The sequence below is a fragment of the Oncorhynchus mykiss genome, chromosome 11 (genome assembly GCF_013265735.2).
Source record: "Oncorhynchus mykiss isolate Arlee chromosome 11, USDA_OmykA_1.1, whole genome shotgun sequence".
NCBI lineage: Eukaryota > Metazoa > Chordata > Actinopteri > Salmoniformes > Salmonidae > Oncorhynchus > Oncorhynchus mykiss.
This window is the reverse complement of record NC_048575.1, coordinates 323657-344614: the sequence shown is the minus strand read 5'-3', so window position 1 is coordinate 344614 and position 20958 is coordinate 323657. Positions and strand designations below refer to the sequence as shown.

Here is a 20958-nt window from a genome sequence, read left to right as displayed (position 1 = left end):
AACACTATCAACAAGGCAGGTCCTACAGGCCCTAGTTTCTGCCTTCTTAACAACACTATCAACAAGGCAGGTCCTACAGACCCTAGTTTATACCTTCTTAACAACACTATCAACAAGGCAGGTCCTACAGGCCCTAGTTTCTATCTTCTTAACAACACTATCAACAAGGCAGGTCCTACAGGTCCTAGTTTCTACCTTCTTAACAGCACTATCAACAAGGCAGGTCCTACAGGCCCTGGTTTCTACCTTCTTAACAACTCTATCAACAAGGTAGGTCGTACAGGCCATAGTTTCTACCTTCTTAATAACAGCACTATCAACAAGGCAGGTCCTACAGGTCCTAGTTTCTACCTTCTTAACAGCACTATCAACAAGGCAGGTCCTACAGGCCCTGGTTTCTACCTTCTTAACAACACTATCAACAAGGCAGGTCCTACAGGCCCTGGTTTCTACCTTCTTAGCAACACTATCAACAAGGCAGGTCCTACAGGCCCTAGTTTCTACCTTCTTAACAACATTATCAACAAGGCAGGTCCTACAGGCCCTGGTTTCTACCTTCTTAGCAACACTATCAACAAGGCAGGTCCTACAGGCCCTAGTTTCTACCTTCTTAACAACACTATCAACAAGGCAGGTCCTACAGGCCCTGGTTTCTACCTTCTTAACAACACTATCAACAAGGCAGGTCCTACAGGCCCTAGTTTCTATCTTCTTAACAACACTATCAACAAGGCAGGTCCTACAGGTCCTAGTTTCTACCTTCTTAACAGCACTATCAACAAGGCAGGTCCTACAGGCCCTGGTTTCTACCTTCTTAACAACACTATCAACAAGGCAGGTCCTACAGGCCCTGGTTTCTACCTTCTTAACAACACTATCAACAAGGCAGGTCCTACAGGCCCTAGTTTCTACCTTCTTAGCAACACTATCAACAAGGCAGGTCCTACAGGTCCTAGTTTATACCTTCTGAACAACACTGTCAACAAGGCAGGTCCTACAGGCCCTAGTTTCTATCTTCTTAACAACACTATCAACAAGGCAGGTCCTACAGGCCCTAGTTTCTACCTCCTTAACAACACTATCAACAAGGCAGGTCCTACAGGCCCTAGTTTCTACCTTCTTAACAACACTATCAACAAGGCAGGTCCTACAGGCCCTAGTTTCTATCTTCTTAACAACACTATCAACAAGGCAGGTCCTACAGGCCCTAGTTTCTATCTTCTTAACAACACTATCAACAAGGCAGGTCCTACAGGCCCTAGTTTCTACCTTCTGAACAACACTATCAACAAGGCAGGTCCTACAGGCCCTAGTTTCTACCTTCTTAACAACACTATCAACAAGTCAGGTCCTACAGGCCCTAGTTGTCACACCTGGATTACTGTTTAGTCATGTGGTGAGGTGACAGAGGGACATGGGAAAATTGCAATTGTCTCAAAACAGGGCAGCACAGCTGGTCCTTGGATGTACACAGATAACTAATATTAATAATATGCATGTCAATCTCTCCTGGCTCAAAGTGGAGATTGACTTCATCACTACTAGCACACAGCTCAGACACCCATGCATACCCCATGCCACCAGAGGTCTCTTCACAGTCCCCAAGTCCAGAACAGACAATGGGAGGCACACAGTACTACATAGAGCCATGACTACATGGAACTCTATTCCACATCAAGTAACTGAATCCGATTTTAAAAACAGATAAAAATATACCTTATGGATCAGCGGGGACTGTGAAGTAACACAAACATAGGCACAGACACATCCACACACACGATAACATACGCACTATACACACACGTACAGATAGATTTTTTTGTTGTCGATATGTGGTAGTACAGTAGTGGCCTGAGGGCACACACTTAAATGTGTTGTGATGATGTGTGTGTTTGGACTGCTCGTGCTGCTACCTGTGTGCACGGAGTGCTAGTGCACAGTTGGTTCTTATTATAACCTCAGTGCTGCCGTGTCTCCACTAACCAGATGTTCCGGTTCTCAGGGGAAATGGTCCGTGCAACCCGGTATCCTTGGGACGTCCCCATTGAAGTCTACATTTTAAATGGTCGAGATCCCAGATAGCACTGACCAATAGGAAAGAGGGCCTGTGACAGGACTTCCGCTTTTGGACTTTACACCTAAGACCGTATACTATGAAGATAGGCAAATACTGCTTCTCCAATAGAAATCCCTGATCACACTTGTAGGCGTTGTCTCATGGCGACGTTGGCTAGCGAAGCTCATGCACAGAAACACGTCATTGACCCGTGGTCTCGTGCCAAACTGTTTGTCAAATCAAAAAGGCACTACTTCAATATAAAAGTTGTTTTTGATGAAAATAAAAATGTGTCAGTTTGTCACTTTCACAAGGTTGGAGTAATAACATGTTCAACTACTTAAAATATTGTAATCTAGGTTGTGCCTTTAGATTAAGAAAATTAACTAAAAAATAATTTCTCACTTCTCCAACCCTGGCCTGTTTGGCAAGCTTTCCCAGAAGACTCAAGTTGTTAAGCCTCTGGGTTTAGAAACTCTGTGGCAAAACTCCATCCGAACAACTCCTCCAAGTTTACCGAATTGAAGAGAACCTCCCATGACATTTCTTCTTCTTCAAGACCAGTGTGTAGTAGGGTGATCTATGTGCAGTCCAAACACACACCCAAAAGACACACCCTATCCCCTGAAGACACACCTTATCCCCTGAAGACACACCCTATCCCCTGAAGACACACCCTATCCCCCCAGCCCTCAAATTAAGTTGACACTTCTGATGACGTCTGACGAGTGTACACTTGCAGGGCGAGGGGCGAGGGAGGAAGGATTTTTTTTACATGGACCGCCACTGCCTGGAAATTCTTTACAGATTTATCCCACGGTGATTGTGTTTTCAGCCACCGGTAGCTTGTGAGTGGTTTATATGCTCTACAGTCAATTATGAGTGCATGTCTACTTCCATTAAATATATAATGATTAATATACCCCTACTGTATGATAGCTAGTAAACTAATTAGATAAATAACAGCCTGCCTAGCTGGAGCTTCTGAAGGAGGAAAATGTGTTATAAGCCGTCATATGCAGCACAATTTCTAACTTATTTACATTCATTTTTACTTACACTTAAATTGACTTCTCCATTGATGTTTTTAACTTTTCGCGGACGTTGATGTACAATCATCGGAATTAAATTCTGGGGAGTTTCAGGCCCCGGGAGTGAACATAACTGTACACTCGCAAAAGCGACTAAAAACGAGGTCTGAGGGGTATATGTTGCAAACCTCCCTTGCTTGGTTAAATCATTTGGACCACCCGCCAAAGATGGTGACGGGGATTCCCCCAAGGACACAAGGCGAGGGTGTTTCTTAAGTGTTTGGACCTCAGCCCTAGTTTCAGACATGTATTTTACTGCCGCTACGTTACGTTAGACCGGAACAAGCAGTTTGGGGACCCAGGCAACTTTCTAGCTCAAGGAAACAGGATTTCTCCCCGATCATGTCTATTCGTCTGGGATGGCCAAAAACGTGGCGACATCGTGTAGTGTATGACCGGCATAACGTTTGTTTGCGGACTGCCATTATACCACAAGAAGATTTTAGCATTTGTTTCTGTTTATTGGTGTCAGATGAGAAGAAATAAAATGATCAGAGAATGCACGATAAAACCAAATATACTTTACATTAGTGAAGAGAAAGCGCAACATTGTATCGCATTGAACAAGTCAGCGGTACACATTTTGGAATCGTTTTGTTCCAAGACTACTAGACACATTTCTGATCTAATTTAGAATCAATTTACCTCATTGTCGTGAAGACGCAAGTCGTTTCTCAGCAAACATATGACTGTCCGTGAGGTAGACATATTCTACAGCTAAACACGTCTGCGATAGTAGATGTGTTGAGTGCACTACTCTCCCGGCGTGGTTATGTAGCCGATGCTGCCTGCCTGCAGACACAGCTGGGCTTGACTTGTGTGAAGCTAGCCACAATAAGGATGAGGCACAACAGCGGAACGTGTGGTTTGCCTTCAAAATAAAATCCCCCCCCCCTTGAAACTGATCCAAATTAATACAAATAGTGGAATAATGCCATATTATACAACTTTAAAAGATAAATACTATATTTAATCAATTTGACAAACAGTAAAAAAAAAAAAAAAACATTTTAAATCCCACTGGCTGTATTAGACTGCATAATTGAATTGGGGAAATACACACACTGTTTGTGCTGGATATTCATATTGGACTGTACAGCCTTACCTGTAGAGTGGACACCAATGAAATGGAGTGTCAGCCTACTCAGTGACACCCACAGATTACAATTCAAAAGAGTCTACACAAATATTAATGTCATGGTAAACTCTACACAGTTGTGTTCTGTGGGTGTCACTGAGTAAGTAGGCTGATACCTCTGGATTGTGCACGCATGAAACAGGGTAAGGCTGTAGAGCCCAATATGAATGTCCAATACACACAAGAGACTGACTGGGAAGGGGATTTCCCCACAGTCAAAGTCCTGTAATAAGAGCTACGACACTAATATTTCTGTAGACTCTTTGGAATTGTAATCTGTAGGTGTCACTGTGTACATTTACATGCACAGTAATATTTAGATATTAAACTGAATGTAGCAGTCGGCAGATTGTGTAATAGTCATGTAAACATCTTACTCTGCTTATCTTAAGGTCAAAATTGAAGTAAGCATATGCCAATTAAAACACTTAGTTTTCTGAGCAATATTTCAAATTATTACGACATATAAACACTTCAATCTGCCTCCCTCTTTAGTGTGAAGTGAGTTCAGAACAACTAAATGTAGCATAGTAGAAGTAGTTTCCAAACTTTATATGTCCCAGCTCAGAATCAATATGCTTCCCAAAAATAACATTGTCACTGTGGTAGAATGTTTATTTTCATTGACAATTTTCTGCATTTATCAAAAGTCCCATCAGGTAGCCTTATTTCAGATGTGTCATGTAAACTTCATTATTAACAAAATCGTTCTTCCTGCAAAACCTGTAAACATTTTAAAACAAAACTATTATGTTAATCTGACTATCCACAATAATCACATTATTGTGTGCATGTAACCGCATCAGAAGGCTGATACTGCACAATCCATTGGTAAGGCTGTACATACACAGAGTATATCAAACATTAGGAACACCTTCCTAATATTGAGTTGTACTCGCGTTTAGCCTCAAAACAGCCTCAATTCGTCAGGACATAGACTCTACAAGGTGTCAAACCGTTCCACAGGGATGCTGGCCCATGTTGACTCCAATAGTTCCCACAAGGCTTTCAACACTGTCCATCACCACATTCTTATCGGCAGACTCATTAGCCTTGGATTCTCAAATGACTGCATCGCCTGGTTCACCAATTACTTCTCAGATAAAGTTCAGTGTGTCAAATCGGAGGGCCTGTTGTCCTGCGCGCTGTGTTAAGAAGCAGTGCGGTTGGGTTGTGTATCGGAGGACGCATGACTTTCAACCTTCGTCTCTCCCGAGCCCGTACGGGAGTTGTAGCGATGAGACAAGATAGTAGCTACTACAACAATTGGACACCATGAAATTGGGGAGAAAAAGGGGTAAAAAAATTTTAAAAAAGTATTAATTATTGTATTAAATAACATATAGCAGTTTTATAACATTCCAACTTTGTTTGTCATTATCTAGTCCAAATATGGCACCTTTCCACTCGTTGTATCCGTTTGGATCAGTTTCAATGTGCGTCTTTTATTTTGAAGGTGAACCGCAAATTCTTACTATTGTGGCTAGCCCCACACATCTTAGGTTTTATAACACACAGGCTGAAGTTAAGCTGTTACAAAACTGTTGCTTTTGTAACACTGTAATTAACTAACACACTTTTAGGTAATTGTTTGCTAATAATGTAGGTCTAGTAGATTTTTATTAGATGTTTAAATGTATTTTCAAATGATAAAAAATAATGAGTTTTGAAAAAGTGAGATTTCTGTAGGAGCCGAAAAGAAAATAGAAAAGGGCTTATTGTTAATACTAACAAACAACATGTAAGAAAGATAGACACATCATGGTCTTAGACATTTGATTTATTAGGCCTAACTACATGATACATGTACAAAATATCAACAGGAGGCTTTGTTTTGAGGCTTTGTCATCCTATAGGAGGATTCCATTACGAATAAGCTCCAATCTAACGCCCAGTCAGTCATTCCCAACAGTACATACATACTGCTCCTTGTCATGAGCCACTGTCTGGATCAGTACAATCTCTATAGCATGGGAATCTAACAGGTATCATTTTAATGTCATTTCATATAAAAGTGCAATAAGATATGTACTGTATATTGGGTAGTTGACCTGACTTTTCGTGTCCATGATGGCAAACACAAATATTATTTGACTTAAATTGGCTAAAATTGTGATATAATACTAAAAGCTTTGTTTTTAACTTGGATAACGAGTAGATTCATGCAGTGTATCATTTTGGATTCTTGCAATTTTGAACCAAACATGACAATTGTTCAATGGTGTGACTGTGCCAGGTTAAGGTTGTGGAACTTTGACCTTTGAAATGAATGAAAAATTTCATTTAATTCCCTTCACCTACTTCATAGTAATTACACAGAAATGTATTTCAATAAATAATAGTCCCCGAGTATATTAATGATATTACCAAATAGTTATGATTAATTACATTTTGTCCCTAAAAGCACAGTTCTGTTATTAATCATTGATCCAGTATTTGGGCACCATTGCGCTGGGGAGGGTTCTCCTGGAATGAGGAAGTACAGAAGACATGGCTGGATCACATGACCTGAATACACTGGAAGCTTTATAGAAATATTTATCAAAATATTGCACTTCATTGCCGTAAGAGGTCAGTTTCTTAGTCCTTTGGTGTGATGCCTTTTGAATGTTTATACTGAGTGTACAAAACATTAAGGACACCCGCTCTTTTCCTGACAGACTGACCAGGTGAAAGCTATGATTGCTTATTGATGTCACTTCTTAAACCCACTTCTATCAGTGTAGATGAGGGGAGGAGACAGGTTATGGAATCATTTGTAAGCTTTGAGACAATTGAGACATGGATTGGGTATATGAGCCATTCAGAGGGTGAATGGGCAAGACAAAATAGTTAAGTGCCTTTGAACAGGGTATAGCAGTAGGTGCCAGGTACACAGGTTTGTGTCAAGAACTGCAACCCTGCTGGGTCTTTCCACACTCAACAGTTTCCCCTGTGTATCAAGAATGGTCCACCACCCAAAGGACATCCAGCCAACTTGACACAACTGTAGGAAGCGTTGGAGTCAACATGGACCAGCATCCCTGTTGTACGAAAGACTATTGAGAGTAAATATTAGTTAATCATAGGGGACTGTAGCTCCACCCACCGGTGATGTCGAGCAGAGCAGGCCGGGCGATCTCTAAGTGAGGAAACGGAAGTAACTAGAGAAAGTACACAAGCAAAGTAATAAGTTCCAGCCATCTCCTGTGATGACCTTTTTTAGTTAGCATTCTTTGTTTTAGCCAAGGCCAGTGTGCGCCCGTCAGAAACGTGAGTTCATAATTCTTACTCTTCATGTGTTGTGGACACACTTGTCTTGGTTATGCTACATAGTGTTTTTACAGCAAGCTAGCATCTGTAAGCTTGCTGACCCTGTTGTTTATATCATCTCATTTCAGTGTATTGTATAATGTCCACCAGTGTCTAGTCTTATATGAGCTGTGGTTGTATGGATGTTTACTGTATAGATTATGTGGGTTTTGTGTTAGCAATGAGCCTTGTGGATGTAGCTATATACATTCAAGTTCATGCAGTTGTGTGAGGATGATGGTGCAGCTGGATAGTCCTGTGTAGTTGCACTCCTCTGATCATTCATTAGTGAAGTCACAGCCATGTTGTTAAGTTGTATTGCCCTGTGCAGCATTAAACTACCTCAACTGGAATCCTAACAGTCTGTCATCCGTGCTCTTACAAGCACCTGGGAGAGAACACATAGTGCTAAGAATAAACAGCCCAACAGGTCCTCCACTACAAAAAACTGAGAAGCATTGTAGTCAACATGGGCCTGTGGGAAGCATTGTAGTCAACATGGGCCTGTGGGAAGCATTGTAGTCAACATGGGCCTGTGGGAAGCATTGTAGTCAACATGGGCCTGTGGGAAGCATTGTAGTCAACATGGGCTTGTGGGAAGCATTGTAGTCAACATGGGCCTGTGGGAAGCATTGTAGTCAACATGGGCCTGAGAGAAGCATTGTAGTCAACATGGGCCTGTGGGAAGCATTGTAGTCAACATGGGCCTGAGAGAAGCATTGTAGTCAACATGGGCCTGTGTGAAGCATTGTAGTCAACATGGGCCTGTGGGAAGCATTGTAGTCAACATGGGCCTGTGGGAAGCATTGTAGTCAACATGGGCCTGTGGGAAGCATTGTAGTCAACATGGGCTTGTGGGAAGCATTGTAGTCAACATGGGCCTTAGAGAAGCATTGTAGTCAACATGGGCCTGTGGGAAGCATTGTAGTCAACATGGGCCTGAGAGGAGCATTGTAATCAACATGGGCCTGTGGGAAGCATTGAAGTCAACATGGGCCTGAGAGAAGCATTGTAGTCAACATGGGCCTGAGAGAAGCATTGAAGTCAACATGGGCCTGAGAGAAGCATTGAAGTCAACATGGGCCTGAGAGAAGCATTGTAGTCAACATGGGCCTGAGAGAAGCATTGTAGTCAACATGGGCCTGAGAGTAGCATTGTAGTCAACATGGGCCTGTGGGAAGCATTGTAGTCAACATGGGCCTGAGAGAAGCGTTGTAGTCAACATGGGCCTGTTGGAAGCATTGTAGTCAACATGGGCCTGTGGGAAGCATTGTAGTCAACATGGGCCTGAGAGAAGCATTGAAGTCAACATGGGCCTGTGGGAAGCATTGTAGTCAACATGGGCCTGTGGGAAGCATTGTAGTCAACATGGGCCTTAGAGAAGCATTGTAGTCAACATGGGCCTGTGGGAAGCATTGTAGTCAACATGGGCCTGAGAGAAGCATTGTAATCAACATGGGCCTGTGGGAAGCATTGAAGTCAACATGGGCCTGTGGGAAGCATTGAAGTCAACATGGGCCTGAGAGAAGCATTGTAGTCAACATGGGCCTGAGAGAAGCATTGAAGTCAACATGGGCCTGTGGGAAGCATTGTAGTCAACATGGGCCTGTGGGAAGCATTGTAGTCAACATGGGCCTGTGGGAAGCATTGTAGTCAACATCGGCCTGACGAATTGAGGCTGAGGGCAAAAGGGGCGGGTGCAACTCAATATTAAGAAGGTGTCCTTAATAATACTATATTGACCATTTAAGTATAAAAAACAATGAAAACATGTTGTGGTGGAATCATATGGAAGCCTTACTGTTAACAAAAAGACTGTGGTAAAATCATGTTTTTATTTGACCTTTATTTAACCAGGTATTTATATATATATATATAACCCTAACCCTTTATTTAACCAGGTATTTATATATATAACCCTAACCCTTTATTTAACCAGGTAGGCCAGATCACCTTTATTTAACCAGGTAGGCCAGATCACCTTTATTTAACCAGGTATTTATATATATAACCCTAACCCTTTATTTAACCAGGTAGGCCAGCACAGAACAAGTTCTCATTTACAACTGAGACCTGGCCAAGATAAAGCAAAGCAGCACGACAAAAAACAACACAGTCAATAATACAATAGAACATCTATATACAGTGTGTGCAAATGGAGTAAGGAGGTAAGGCAATAAATAGGCCATACTGGAACAAATTGCAAAAATCACTGAAGTTGGAGACTTTTATCTCCCTCACTAACTTTAAACATCAGCTATCTGAGCAGCTCACCGATCGCTGCAGCTGTACATAGTCCATCTGTAAATAGCCCATCCAATCTACCTACCTCATCCCCATATGGTTTTTATTGACTTTTTTTGCTCTTTTGCACACCAGACCCATCCATTCTAAATAATAGCGGGGCGATTTCGATGGAATACGTTGTCTTGCTTAAATGGTCCGCTGGAATAACGTATTGGTTTCTCAGTAAGTACCATATTAACAATGTACAGGGGTACTGGAGTAATGGAGGTAGACATGTATAGGGGGAAGGTGACTATATACAGGGTCAGTACCATATTAACATGTACAGGGGTACTGGAGTGATGGAGGTAGATATCTATAGGGGGAAGGTGACTATATACAGGGTCAGTACCATATTAACATGTACAGGGGTACTGGAGTGATGGAGGTAGATATGTATAGGGGGAAGGTGACTATATACAGGGTCAGTACCATATTAACAATGTACAGGGGTACTGGAGTGATGGAGGTAGATATGTATAGGGGGAAGGTGACTATATTCAGGGTCAGTACCATATTAACAATGTACAGGGGTACTGGAGTGATGGAGGTAGATATGTATAGGGGGAAGGTGACTATATACAGGGTCAGTACCATATTAACATGTACAGGGGTACTGGAGTGATGGAGGTAGATATGTATAGGGGGAAGGTGACTAGGCATCAGGATATATGATAAACAGAGTAGCAGCAGTGTATATGATGATTATATATGAATGTATTTAGAGTCAGTATAAATGTGTGGCAGGTAGCCTAGTTGTTAGAGCTTTGGGCCAGTAACCTAAAGGTTGCTGGATCGAATCACCAAGGTGAAAATCTCTATCTGAACAAGGCAGTTAACCCACTGTTCCCCAGTAGGCCATCAATGTAAATGATAATTTGTTCTTAACTGACTTGCCTAGTTTGATAAAGGTTCAATTAAAATGTTCAGAGTCCTGTGGGTGTGCATAGAGACAGTGTAAGTAAAACAAGGATCAACTCAGTCTGTGTTGCCATTATGTTAGCTTAGACTGCTTCTCCTGAGTGGTCTAAGCCACTGCATCTCAGTGCTAAAGGTGTCACTGCAGACCCTGGTTTGATTCCAGGCTGTATCACAACTGGCCGTGATTGAGAGTCCCATAGGGCGGCGCACAATTGGCCGGGGTAGATTGTCATTCTAAATAAGAATTGGTTGACTTTCCTAGTTAGGATAAGCTATTTAGCAGTCTTATGTCTTGGGGACAGAAGCAGTTCAGGAGCCTGTTTGTGTCAGACATGATGCTTTGGCTTGAGTCTAACAATTTTCTGGGCATTCACAACGTGAAAAACAGTTGTACTGCACTAGTCCTAAAACATCGATATTCCCCAAGTTTAGCATGCATGTCTTTGCAGGGGGGACTCTTATTTTGAGAATAAAAAAAGAATCAATCATGCTGGCAGCATAATATCCTGCTGCTAGCAGAACGGTAATAGAGTCCCCTCAGAGCACTGGGTCTGATGTCTGCAAGAACGTGAGCATCAAAAAATGATGACACTTTGAGGACTGGCTCCACGAACTGCTATCTGCTGCCCCCCGGTGGATACATGTCAGAGTAGAGACACGAGACAAACGTTTGAATTAAAGTTGATGTTTTTTTTTTTTTTTACCTTTATTTAACTAGGCAAGTCAGTTAAGAACAAATTCTTATTTACAATTACGGCCTACCGGGGCAGAACGAGAGGTCGGGGTTTCGATCCGGCAACTTTTCTGTTACTGGTCCAACGCTCTAACCACCTGCCGCCACGTATTTATTTGATATGCTAGAAATGCATTTACATTTGGGACTGACACTGTTTATTACGTTTACTGAGCACTCCAGTCCTTCCCAAAAGTATAATGCAAACGGTACCAGACCCATCTATTTCGTCCCTCCATATTTTCCGTAGCTTATCGTAACAAGGAAATATGCCAAAGTTCAGGGTCGTCACTAGTTACCACAACCACAAAGTCCTAACCCCCCTTATTTTTTAAATGCATCTTAACGTTTAACTTTATACCTAAATTTAACCACACTGCTAACCTTATGCCTAATACTAACCTCAAATGAAGACCAAAAAGCACGTTTTTATTTTCATTAATATTTACGTTATAGCCCATTTGGACTTTGTGGCTGTAATAACTAGTGGAAACCAAAGTTCAATGGCTGGAGACGTTGGCCGTGTTCGAGAGCATCAACGCCGTGATGTATCATAGGAAAATTGTAAATGACTGACTGATCTACAACTAACATTGACAAGTTATTTATGATGCGAGGTGACTCAGCCTCGACTTGCCTTTAAAGTCGGCTGAAATGTCGAACGCTCCCATTGTTGCAAGAGGCGAACTCTGGCCGCACAATACACTGTAACACATTCACCATTCCTGCGTAGACGCTTGCGAATAGACAGTGTTTGTGCATTGCACGGGCTTGATTGTGGTTGCATATCTGTGGATAGTTTAGCTTCAAGTATCGGTTTACTTACTTATTTTACCACCGCAATGCACAGAGTAAAGGTAGTTTTTGGTCATTTATCGCCACCGAACACGTTCAAAACCCACAGTGATCCTATTGTCTCCGGGGCAAAATGTAGTGCTTTATCCGCTAGTCCAGATGATATAGTGGTGGTCCACGGGCTGAGGACTGCTATCGGCAAGGCTAAAAAAGGATCTTTCAAGGTAAGGAGGACTAACGTCGCGTTCAAAACAACTGGGAAAAAGCTCAGATTGGGAAAAATCTATTTGAATGGTGCTTCTACACCTGCATTGCTTGACTACTTGCTTTGATATACCAGCTGATGTAAGAAGGGCTATATAAATACATTTGATTTGATCCAACTCGAATTCCAACTCCGGAACGCGTTTCTCTTTCTAGAGCTCCGACTTCCCAGACTGAAAATCACTGACGTCATGATTTGACCTCGTATTTTCCCGAGTTTCCAGTTGTTATGAACGCGGCATTAGCCCTTGATCATGACTCAATTCCATTACATTACACATACAGTACCTTCAGAAAGTATTCATACTCCTGACTTATTCCACATTTTGTTGTGTTAAAGCCTGAATTCAAAATGGATGAAAAAAAATAAAGAAATCTCATCCACCTACACACAATACCCTTTAACAGCGGTACCAAAACTAGGGGTGGGGTCGCCAGATATGAAAATGTGGTCAAAGGAGTATTTCCAAAATCCTTTAAAAAAAACAAAAAAACATTAATAAATAAATATATATATATATAATAAATTGTGTGTGTATATATATATATATATATACACACAATTTATATATATATCTCAATCATTGTAATGTGGTTAACCTTAAAAATGTAAATTACAATTATTCTAATCTAAAATATAAAATTCAATGCGAGAGTGCCCTTAGATCATGGGAAAAGACTGCACTTGACCGTTGCACATAAATCATGGTGAACGGCTGGGCCTGCTACGCTATGAAATTAAAAAACTACTGCAGAGATATTGATATTATCAGCTGTAATTGATATAGTGAAACCAATGTGTGGGGAGGCAGAGGCAAAGAGAACTCACATCAATAAATGTGTCAGGTAAAACTGTTCAACAAAGAATTTATGCTCTGACTGAACGACTCAAAAACGGCCCAGCTGATGTTCTCCAAATGGACGTTAGCTTTGAGGGTCGATGCCCATGCATTGATTTTTGTTTGCTGTACATGTCGGGGGATGCTATTCACAAGGACATATTGTTCTGTCTCACGATTCTCAAGCATGAAACGGCACAGGGGATGTTCAGTGTGCTGCGTGACTATATTGATGAAAAACAGATTCCATATGGGATCAAATGGTGGGCTTTTGCACAGAAGGGGCTCCATCTATGGCGGAACGGCGGGCAGACCTCTGCACTCTAGTTATGAATGAGTCTCCCTCTGCCATATGGACTCATTGTATGATACACAGAGAGCAACTGGCGGAAAAAGAGCTGAGCACAGAGCTCTGATATACTGCCGTAAGTAACTTTGATTGTAAACTACATCATACCACATCCACTACGCACACACCTCTTCACAAAACTGTGGAGCTATGGGATCATAGTATGATGATGTTCTATTTCACAATGAGGCTTGGTGGTTATCGAGGGGGAGTGTTCTATTTCACACCGAGGCTTGGTGGTTATCGAGGGGGAGTGTTCTATTTCACACCGAGGCTTGGTGGTTATCGAGGGGGAGTGTTCTATTTCACACCGAGGCTTGGTGGTTATCGAGGGGGAGTGTTCTATTTCACACCGAGGCTTGGTGGTTATCGAGGGGGAGTGTTCTATTTCACACCGAGGCTTGGTGGTTATCGAGGGGGAGTGTTCTATTTCACACCGAGGCTTGGTGGTTATCGAGGGGGAGTGTTCTATTTCACACCGAGGCTTGGTGGTTATCGAGGGGGAGTTTTGGAAAGATGTTTCACATTGAGAGAGGAACTGTTGTTATTCACAATGGATGTAAAAAGAACAGACTTGGTTGATTTTCTGTGTAATGAAAAGAAAATAACAGGAAACAGCATCAGCAATTGTCCCACACTAGTGGTGATTGCTCATCTCCAATGCTTGGAAGAGCATTTTGGGACCTTCTTCCCAATCCGTTTGACTGTGATCCTGGCTCAGTTGACATAAGTGAAATTGAACAGCTGATTGAGCTGTCATGTGACCGAATGCTTCAGACAACGCATTCACGGGTCACTACGAAGGAGTTTTGGTTCCTGACTCAAAGGGAATAAATACCCTGCCGTCACCTCTGAGCATTAATGCTGAGTTCAAAACAACTGGGAAGTCAGAAAGAAACGAGCTCCGACTGGGAAAAATCTTTTGAACAGTCATCCAACTCGGAATTCCAACTCGGGAACTTGGGCCTTTTTCTAGAGCTCCGACTTTCCGACCTGAAGATCACTGACGTCATGATTTGACCTTTTTCAGAGTTTCCAGTTGTCTTAAAAGCACCATAAAACGAATGGTAGGCTACTCTTCGCCAGCTCATGTCTGTGTGAAGCTGGATTCAGTGCTCTCGTCTGCATTAAAACCAAAACCAGGTTGGATGTCAGCAGAGCTGCAGTGCACACTGTCGACTGTCTGCTCTGACGACGAGCTCATGTCTGAAGGAGACCACACCTGCGAGGGTAAAAAAAAAACACGCCCTGTTAAGAACTCTTTTTATTTTTTTAAATATTTTTTTATATATATTGACTTTCAATGTCTTTGACTTTGAGAAGCTTTGAGACTTTGAGAAGCTCTGACGATCTGCATCAAGCACACCCATCTCATTAGTAAGATACGTTATGTTTGCAATCGACAAGGTAAAAATGGGTCATTCTGCCCCTGAGCAAGGCAGTTAACCCACTGTTCCCCGGGCGCTGAAGACATGGATGTCGATTAAAGCAGCCACCTGGGTTAAATGCGGAAGACACATTTCAGTTGAAGGCCTTCAGTTGTACAACTGACTGGGCTATCCCCCTTTCCCTTTCCAAATTGGCTGTCATAGCCCCATTTTAAAATTATGTGATGGTGAGTTGAGAAGACAATCAGAAATACTGTTAGAATGTTTTTCAATTGACTGCCATAGCCCCAAATAAAAAACGAAACATTGGCTGTTACTTAGGTAATTTTTTTCACATGATTGGGTTCGTGAGAATTTTCAGATATCAAAATGGGTTTGCGGGCCAAAAATGTTTTGTAACCCCTGCCCTATAATGACAGTGATAACATGTTTTAAAAAAATTAATTGTGATCTGTATTGAAAATGAAATACAGAAATATTACATTTACATAAGTTTTCAAACCCCTAAATCAGTACATGTTAGAATCAGATTGAAGCAACTCCAGTGTGGATTTGGCCTGTGTTTAAGGTTATTCTCCTGCTGAAAGATTAATTAATCTCCCAGTGTCTGGTGGAAAGCAGACTGAACCAGGTTTTATTCTAGGATTTTGCCTGTGCTTAGTTCCATTCTGTTTTTCCCTAGTCCTTGCCGATGACAAGCATACCCATAACATGATGGGCATACCCACCATGCTTGAAAATATGAAGAGAGGTACAAAGTGATGTGTTGTGTGGGATTTGATCCAAACATAACACTTCGTATTCAGGACATAAAGTTCATTTCTTTGCCCCATTTTTTGCAGTATTACTTTAGTGCCTTGTTGCAAACAGGATGTATGTTTTGGAATATTGTTATTCTATCTTTTCACTCTGTCAATTAGGTTAGTATTGTGGAGTAACTGCAATGTTGTTGATCCATCCTCAGTTTTCTTTGGCAATTTTTCATGGCCTTCCTCTGACACCGCCTGATAGCGATCTTGGATGGCATGGAGCTCGGCCCCAGTGATGTACTGGGCTGTCCACACCACCCTCTGTAGCGCTTTGCCATACCAAACTGTGAATCAGCCAGTCAAGATGATCTCTGGTGCAGCTGTAAAACTTTTAGGGTCCGAGGGCCAAATCTTTTCAGCCTTCTGAGGGGGAAGAGGCACTGTCATGCCCTCTTAACATGGTCCGCACAGTCGTTAAGTCCTTAGTGTTGTGGATACTAAGGAACTTGAAGCTCTCGACCCGCTCCACTACATCCCTGTCGATGTGGATTGGGGCGTGTTCGGCCCTCCTTTTCCTGTAGTCCATGATCAGCTCCTTGGGCTTACTGCTAAGTCTCTGACTCATCAGCATTGTTGATCAGGCCTACAACCGCTGTGTCATCAGCGAACTTGATGAAGGTATTGGTCATGCGTGGCCACGCAGTTGTAGATGAACAGGGAGTACAGGAGGGGACTAAGCACACACCCCTGAGGGGTCCCTGTGTTGAGGGTCAGCGTGGCATAGGTGTTTTTGGCTACCCTCACCACCTGGGGTCAGCCCATTAGGAAGTCCAGGATCCAGTTGTGGAGGGTGGTGTACAGACCCAGTGTCCTAAGCTTGGTGATGAGATTGGAGGGGACTATGTTGTTGAACGCTGAGCTGTAGAACATCATTCTCACATAGTTACTTCCCCTTTTGTCCAGGTGGGAGATGTCAGTGTGGAGTGCGATTGAGATTGCGTCATCTGTAGATCTGTTGGGGCGGTATTTTAATTGGAGTGTGTCTAGGGTGTCTGGGATGATGGTGTCATGACCTGCGTTTCAAAGCACTTCATAATTACAGATGATGAAAACATTGACAAAGTTGAAATTCATGCATGGCTAAACAGTGCATGGCTAAACAGAAAAGACATATGTTATGTACAACAAGCTGCACCATTAAGGCACCAACCACTGCAACTAGTCTCCAACCACTGCAACTAGTCTCCAACCACTGCAACTAGTCTCCAACCACTGCAACTAGGCACCAACCACTGCAACTAGTCTCCAACCACTGCAACTAGTCTCCAACCACTGCAACTAGTCTCCAACCACTGCAACTAGTCTCCAACCACTGCATCTAGTCACCAACCACTGCAACTAGTCTCCAACCACTGCAACTAGTCTCCAACCACTGCAACTAGTCTCCAACCACTGCAACTAGTCTCCAACCACTGCAACTAGTCTCCAACCACTGCAACTAGTCTCCATCCACTGCAACTAGTCTCCATCCACTGCAACTAGTCTCCAACCACTGCAACTAGTCTCCAACCACTGCAACTAGTCTCCAACCACTGCAACTAGTCTCCATCCACTGCAACTAGTCTCCATCCACTGCAACTAGTCACCATCCACTGCAACTAGTCTCCAACCACTGCATCTAGTCACCAACCACTGCAACTAGTCTCCAACCACTGCAACTAATCTCCAACCACTGCAACTAGTCTCCAACCCCTGCATCTAGTCACCAACCCCTGCATCTAGTTACCAACCACTGCATCTAGTCACCAACCACTGCAACTAGTCACCAACCACTGCAACTAGTCACCAATATAATTTGGAATGTAGCAACTAGTGTTGTGCGGGTCAGCTGTTTGTTCACCCGCCTGCAATTTCTAATAACTCATCTGCAACCGCTGACTATATGTGATAAAGTGAAAATCAGAGGTCCAGACCCGACCATAACCCGCTAATATAGAAAATGTGCTGTACAGTCAGAGACGGTGGAACTTTTTTTGACAGGCCTATGTTTCTGCTTATAATTTCTGACATTTTGGCAGACTATTTGTTAGTCAACTTGTCTATAATTTAGATGCATTGCAGCTTTTCTTCGGTCACTTGTTGCCCTAGAAGACTAAATAAACACAAATGTCATGAATCGATAGAATGAATGCTTCAATCTAGTTGACATCTGTAAAAAATGTCCCTCATCTCTGCTTCTCTTGCACACCAAATATGTTTAGAGACGCTACAAACTTCACATGCGTAGATCTATGGGCATGCGCTAGGTGGAGTCAGATTTTATTTTTAGAAACACACCTTTTGATAACGCGATACCTTGCTGGTCCAGACTCCCATATAGCAACATTCACAAGGGGGTGACAGAGGTTTTCTTATTGTCTTCTCATTTGTGGTGGAAGCAAAAGAGGAGTTTCTCTTTTTGCCTCGTCTTACCTTGCTAGCTATTTGGATTAACACTGCAAACTAGCTAGCCTTTTAGCTTCACACATTTCCATGTGAAATAATCAGATTTATAATGAAATAATATGCCCTGGCATATCCTGATTTGATATGTTAATTCAATGCATTCGCTCCGATATCAGCAAAAAAATAATCCTATTTTTGTCACAGAATAAGAAGCACATCTATCTATTTTCACGTTTGAAAATAGACTTATCACTTCTAAACCACCTGTTTTTGGATTCTAATAAGGCCACATAATGGATCTGTTGATCTGCCCCTGAACAAGGCAGTTAACCCACTGTTCCTAGGCCGTCATTGAAAATAAGAATTTGTTCTTAACTGACTTGCCCAATAAATGGGTGGCAGGCCATGGGAGAACTGGGACATTTTCAGCTTCCAGATATTGTATCCAGATCCTTGTGACGTGGGGCTGTGCATTATCATGCATGAGGTGATGGCGGCGGATGAATGGAACGGCAATGGGCCTCAGGATCTCGTCACTGTATCTCTGTGCATTCAAATTGCCATTGTTAAAATGCAATTGTGTTTGTTTATACCTACCCGTACCTACCCATAACGCCGTTGCCACCATGAGGCACTCTGTTGACATCCGTAAACCGCTCGCCCACACAACGCCATACACGTGGACTGTGAGGCCGGTTGGGCGTACTGCCAAATTCTACGTTGGATGCAGCTCATGCTAGAGAAATGAACATTACAATTCTCTGGCAACAGATCTGGTCAGCATGCCAATTTCCCGTTCCCTCTAAACTTGACATCTGTGGCATTGTGTTGTGTCAAAACGGCACATTTTAGTGTGACCTTTTATTGTCCCCAGCACAAGGTGATGGGACATAAACCTAACCACTTCAATTACTCATTTATCTGAACAGGGGGGAAAAACACCACCAAATTCACTGAGAATACAAACAGTATGTTGAACAAACAATGCTCCACGTCCCAGCTTTATAGTACTGGTCAAACATTGAGAACTGACACTGTGTACTGGCTGTTGGGGTTAATGTGGGGTTTGGAGGGTCCATTGGTGGCTTGTGGCCATGTTTTAATCATTGTTAAGGAATTTCGTCCAAATCAGACTTTAGCTACTATAGTTATTGAATATTATATGAATCATATAAACAATTTGGGTGCAATCAATTAGCTTAATTTCTCAAAGTGTAATCTTTCAACAAAATAATGTTTCAGAAATGCTAATCGTATCTGTTTCTAACTACCGAAACAATTTCAGAACAATCTGAGATGGTGGGTGTCAAATCCTCTTCTCCTTTGTGAGGTGGAATGACCAATGTGTAACTCAATGTTCTGTCTGTCTGTCTGTCTGTCAGGACACCACTCCAGACGAGCTGTTGAGTTGTGTGATGACAGCGGTCCTGGTAGATGTGGGACTGTCACCTGAGAGACTAGGGGACATCTGTGTGGGTGAGTAATCAATGGCTACCTACCTCATAGAAGACCTATGATAAGGGTTTGTAAGTCATGTTTAATGTATACTTTAGCAGTAATATTTTTATTATACCTCTAGGTAATGTTCTACAGCCTGGGGCAGGTGCTCTCATGGCCAGAGTGGCTCACTTCCTCAGGTGAGTCTGCCTTACTGTTAGATATGACTCACAGGTAAATAGAATGGCACTGAATGGTTTTAACCAGGAATGTATGTCTTTCCTAGTGAGTTCCCAGAGACTGTTCCTGTCTACACCGTCAACAGGATGTGTTCCTCTGGACTACAGGCTCTGTTCAACATCGCAGGTAATAATCCCACATATTACAGTGTTAGTGTGTAGGCATATGTAACTAGATTAACTCTTTAGCCCTCATTTGTGGCTACAAACTCCATCTTTAGGAACTATCACACAACCATGATAGAGTTTATTTAGTTAACATGTGTTCTCTCTATGTTCCAGGAGCCATCAGGAGTGGGTCATATGATATGGGTCTGGCCTGTGGGTTAGTATAGTCTCCTGTTTTAACCTTGTATGCCTTAATAAGAATGGATCCTATTTCACTCTTAATATAAAGTACAGGTTCCTGAACAGTATAGAAGTTGAACCTACAGTGGGGAGAACAAGTATTTGATACACTGCCAATTTTGCAGGTTTTCCTACTTACAAGCAATTACTTAAAAATCATACAATGGGATTTTCTGGATTTTTGTTTTAGATTCCGCCTCTCACAGTTGAAGTGTACCTATGATAAAAATGACAGACCTCTACATGCTTTGTAAGTAGGAAAACCTGCAAAATCGGCAGTGTATCAAATACTTGTTCTCCCCACTGTATAACCTGCCGACACAGTCCAGGTTCCTGAACAGTATAGAAGTTGAACCTATAACCTGCCGAAACAGTCCAGGTTCCTAAATGGCTACAGTTATTTTGTCTTGTCTCCAGAGTGGAGAGCATGTCTCTGCGTGACGCTGGGGAACCAGGCGATGTGAGCTCCAGACTTATGGACTATGAGAAGGCTAGAGACTGTGTCATACCTATGGGGTAAGGTTGTGCATAACCATTTATATGAATTATGGCAAGGCTATATGAATAATGGCTAGGCTATATGATGCTA

General features: G+C 42.3%; 2 protein-coding genes across 3 annotated transcripts in view; one reads left to right on the top strand and one right to left on the bottom strand.

The window, feature by feature from the left end:
• The window catches only part of cry-dash (cryptochrome DASH), a 37723-nt gene extending 33749 nt beyond the window's left edge, over positions 1-3974 (bottom strand). The window contains exon 1 of the mRNA XM_036934640.1: positions 3793-3974. Within this exon, the coding sequence (XP_036790535.1) occupies positions 3793-3855 (63 nt within the window). The 5' untranslated portion in view covers positions 3856-3974. The remainder of the gene's footprint in view (positions 1-3792) is intronic.
• The window catches only part of acaa1 (acetyl-CoA acyltransferase 1), a 30978-nt gene continuing 12806 nt past the window's right edge, over positions 2787-20958 (top strand). Inside the window, exons 1-6 of one of the 2 annotated variants that reach the window (XM_036934641.1) lie at positions 2787-2904; positions 19728-19821; positions 19925-19982; positions 20069-20148; positions 20304-20346; positions 20787-20885. In XM_036934641.1, coding sequence (XP_036790536.1) covers positions 19761-19821; positions 19925-19982; positions 20069-20148; positions 20304-20346; positions 20787-20885 — 341 coding nt within the window. In that variant the 5' untranslated portion in view covers positions 2787-2904; positions 19728-19760. Of the gene's footprint in view, positions 2905-12044; positions 12536-19727; positions 19822-19924; positions 19983-20068; positions 20149-20303; positions 20347-20786; positions 20886-20958 lie in introns of those variants that run through there. The other variant, XM_021620008.2, reaches the window with a different exon arrangement.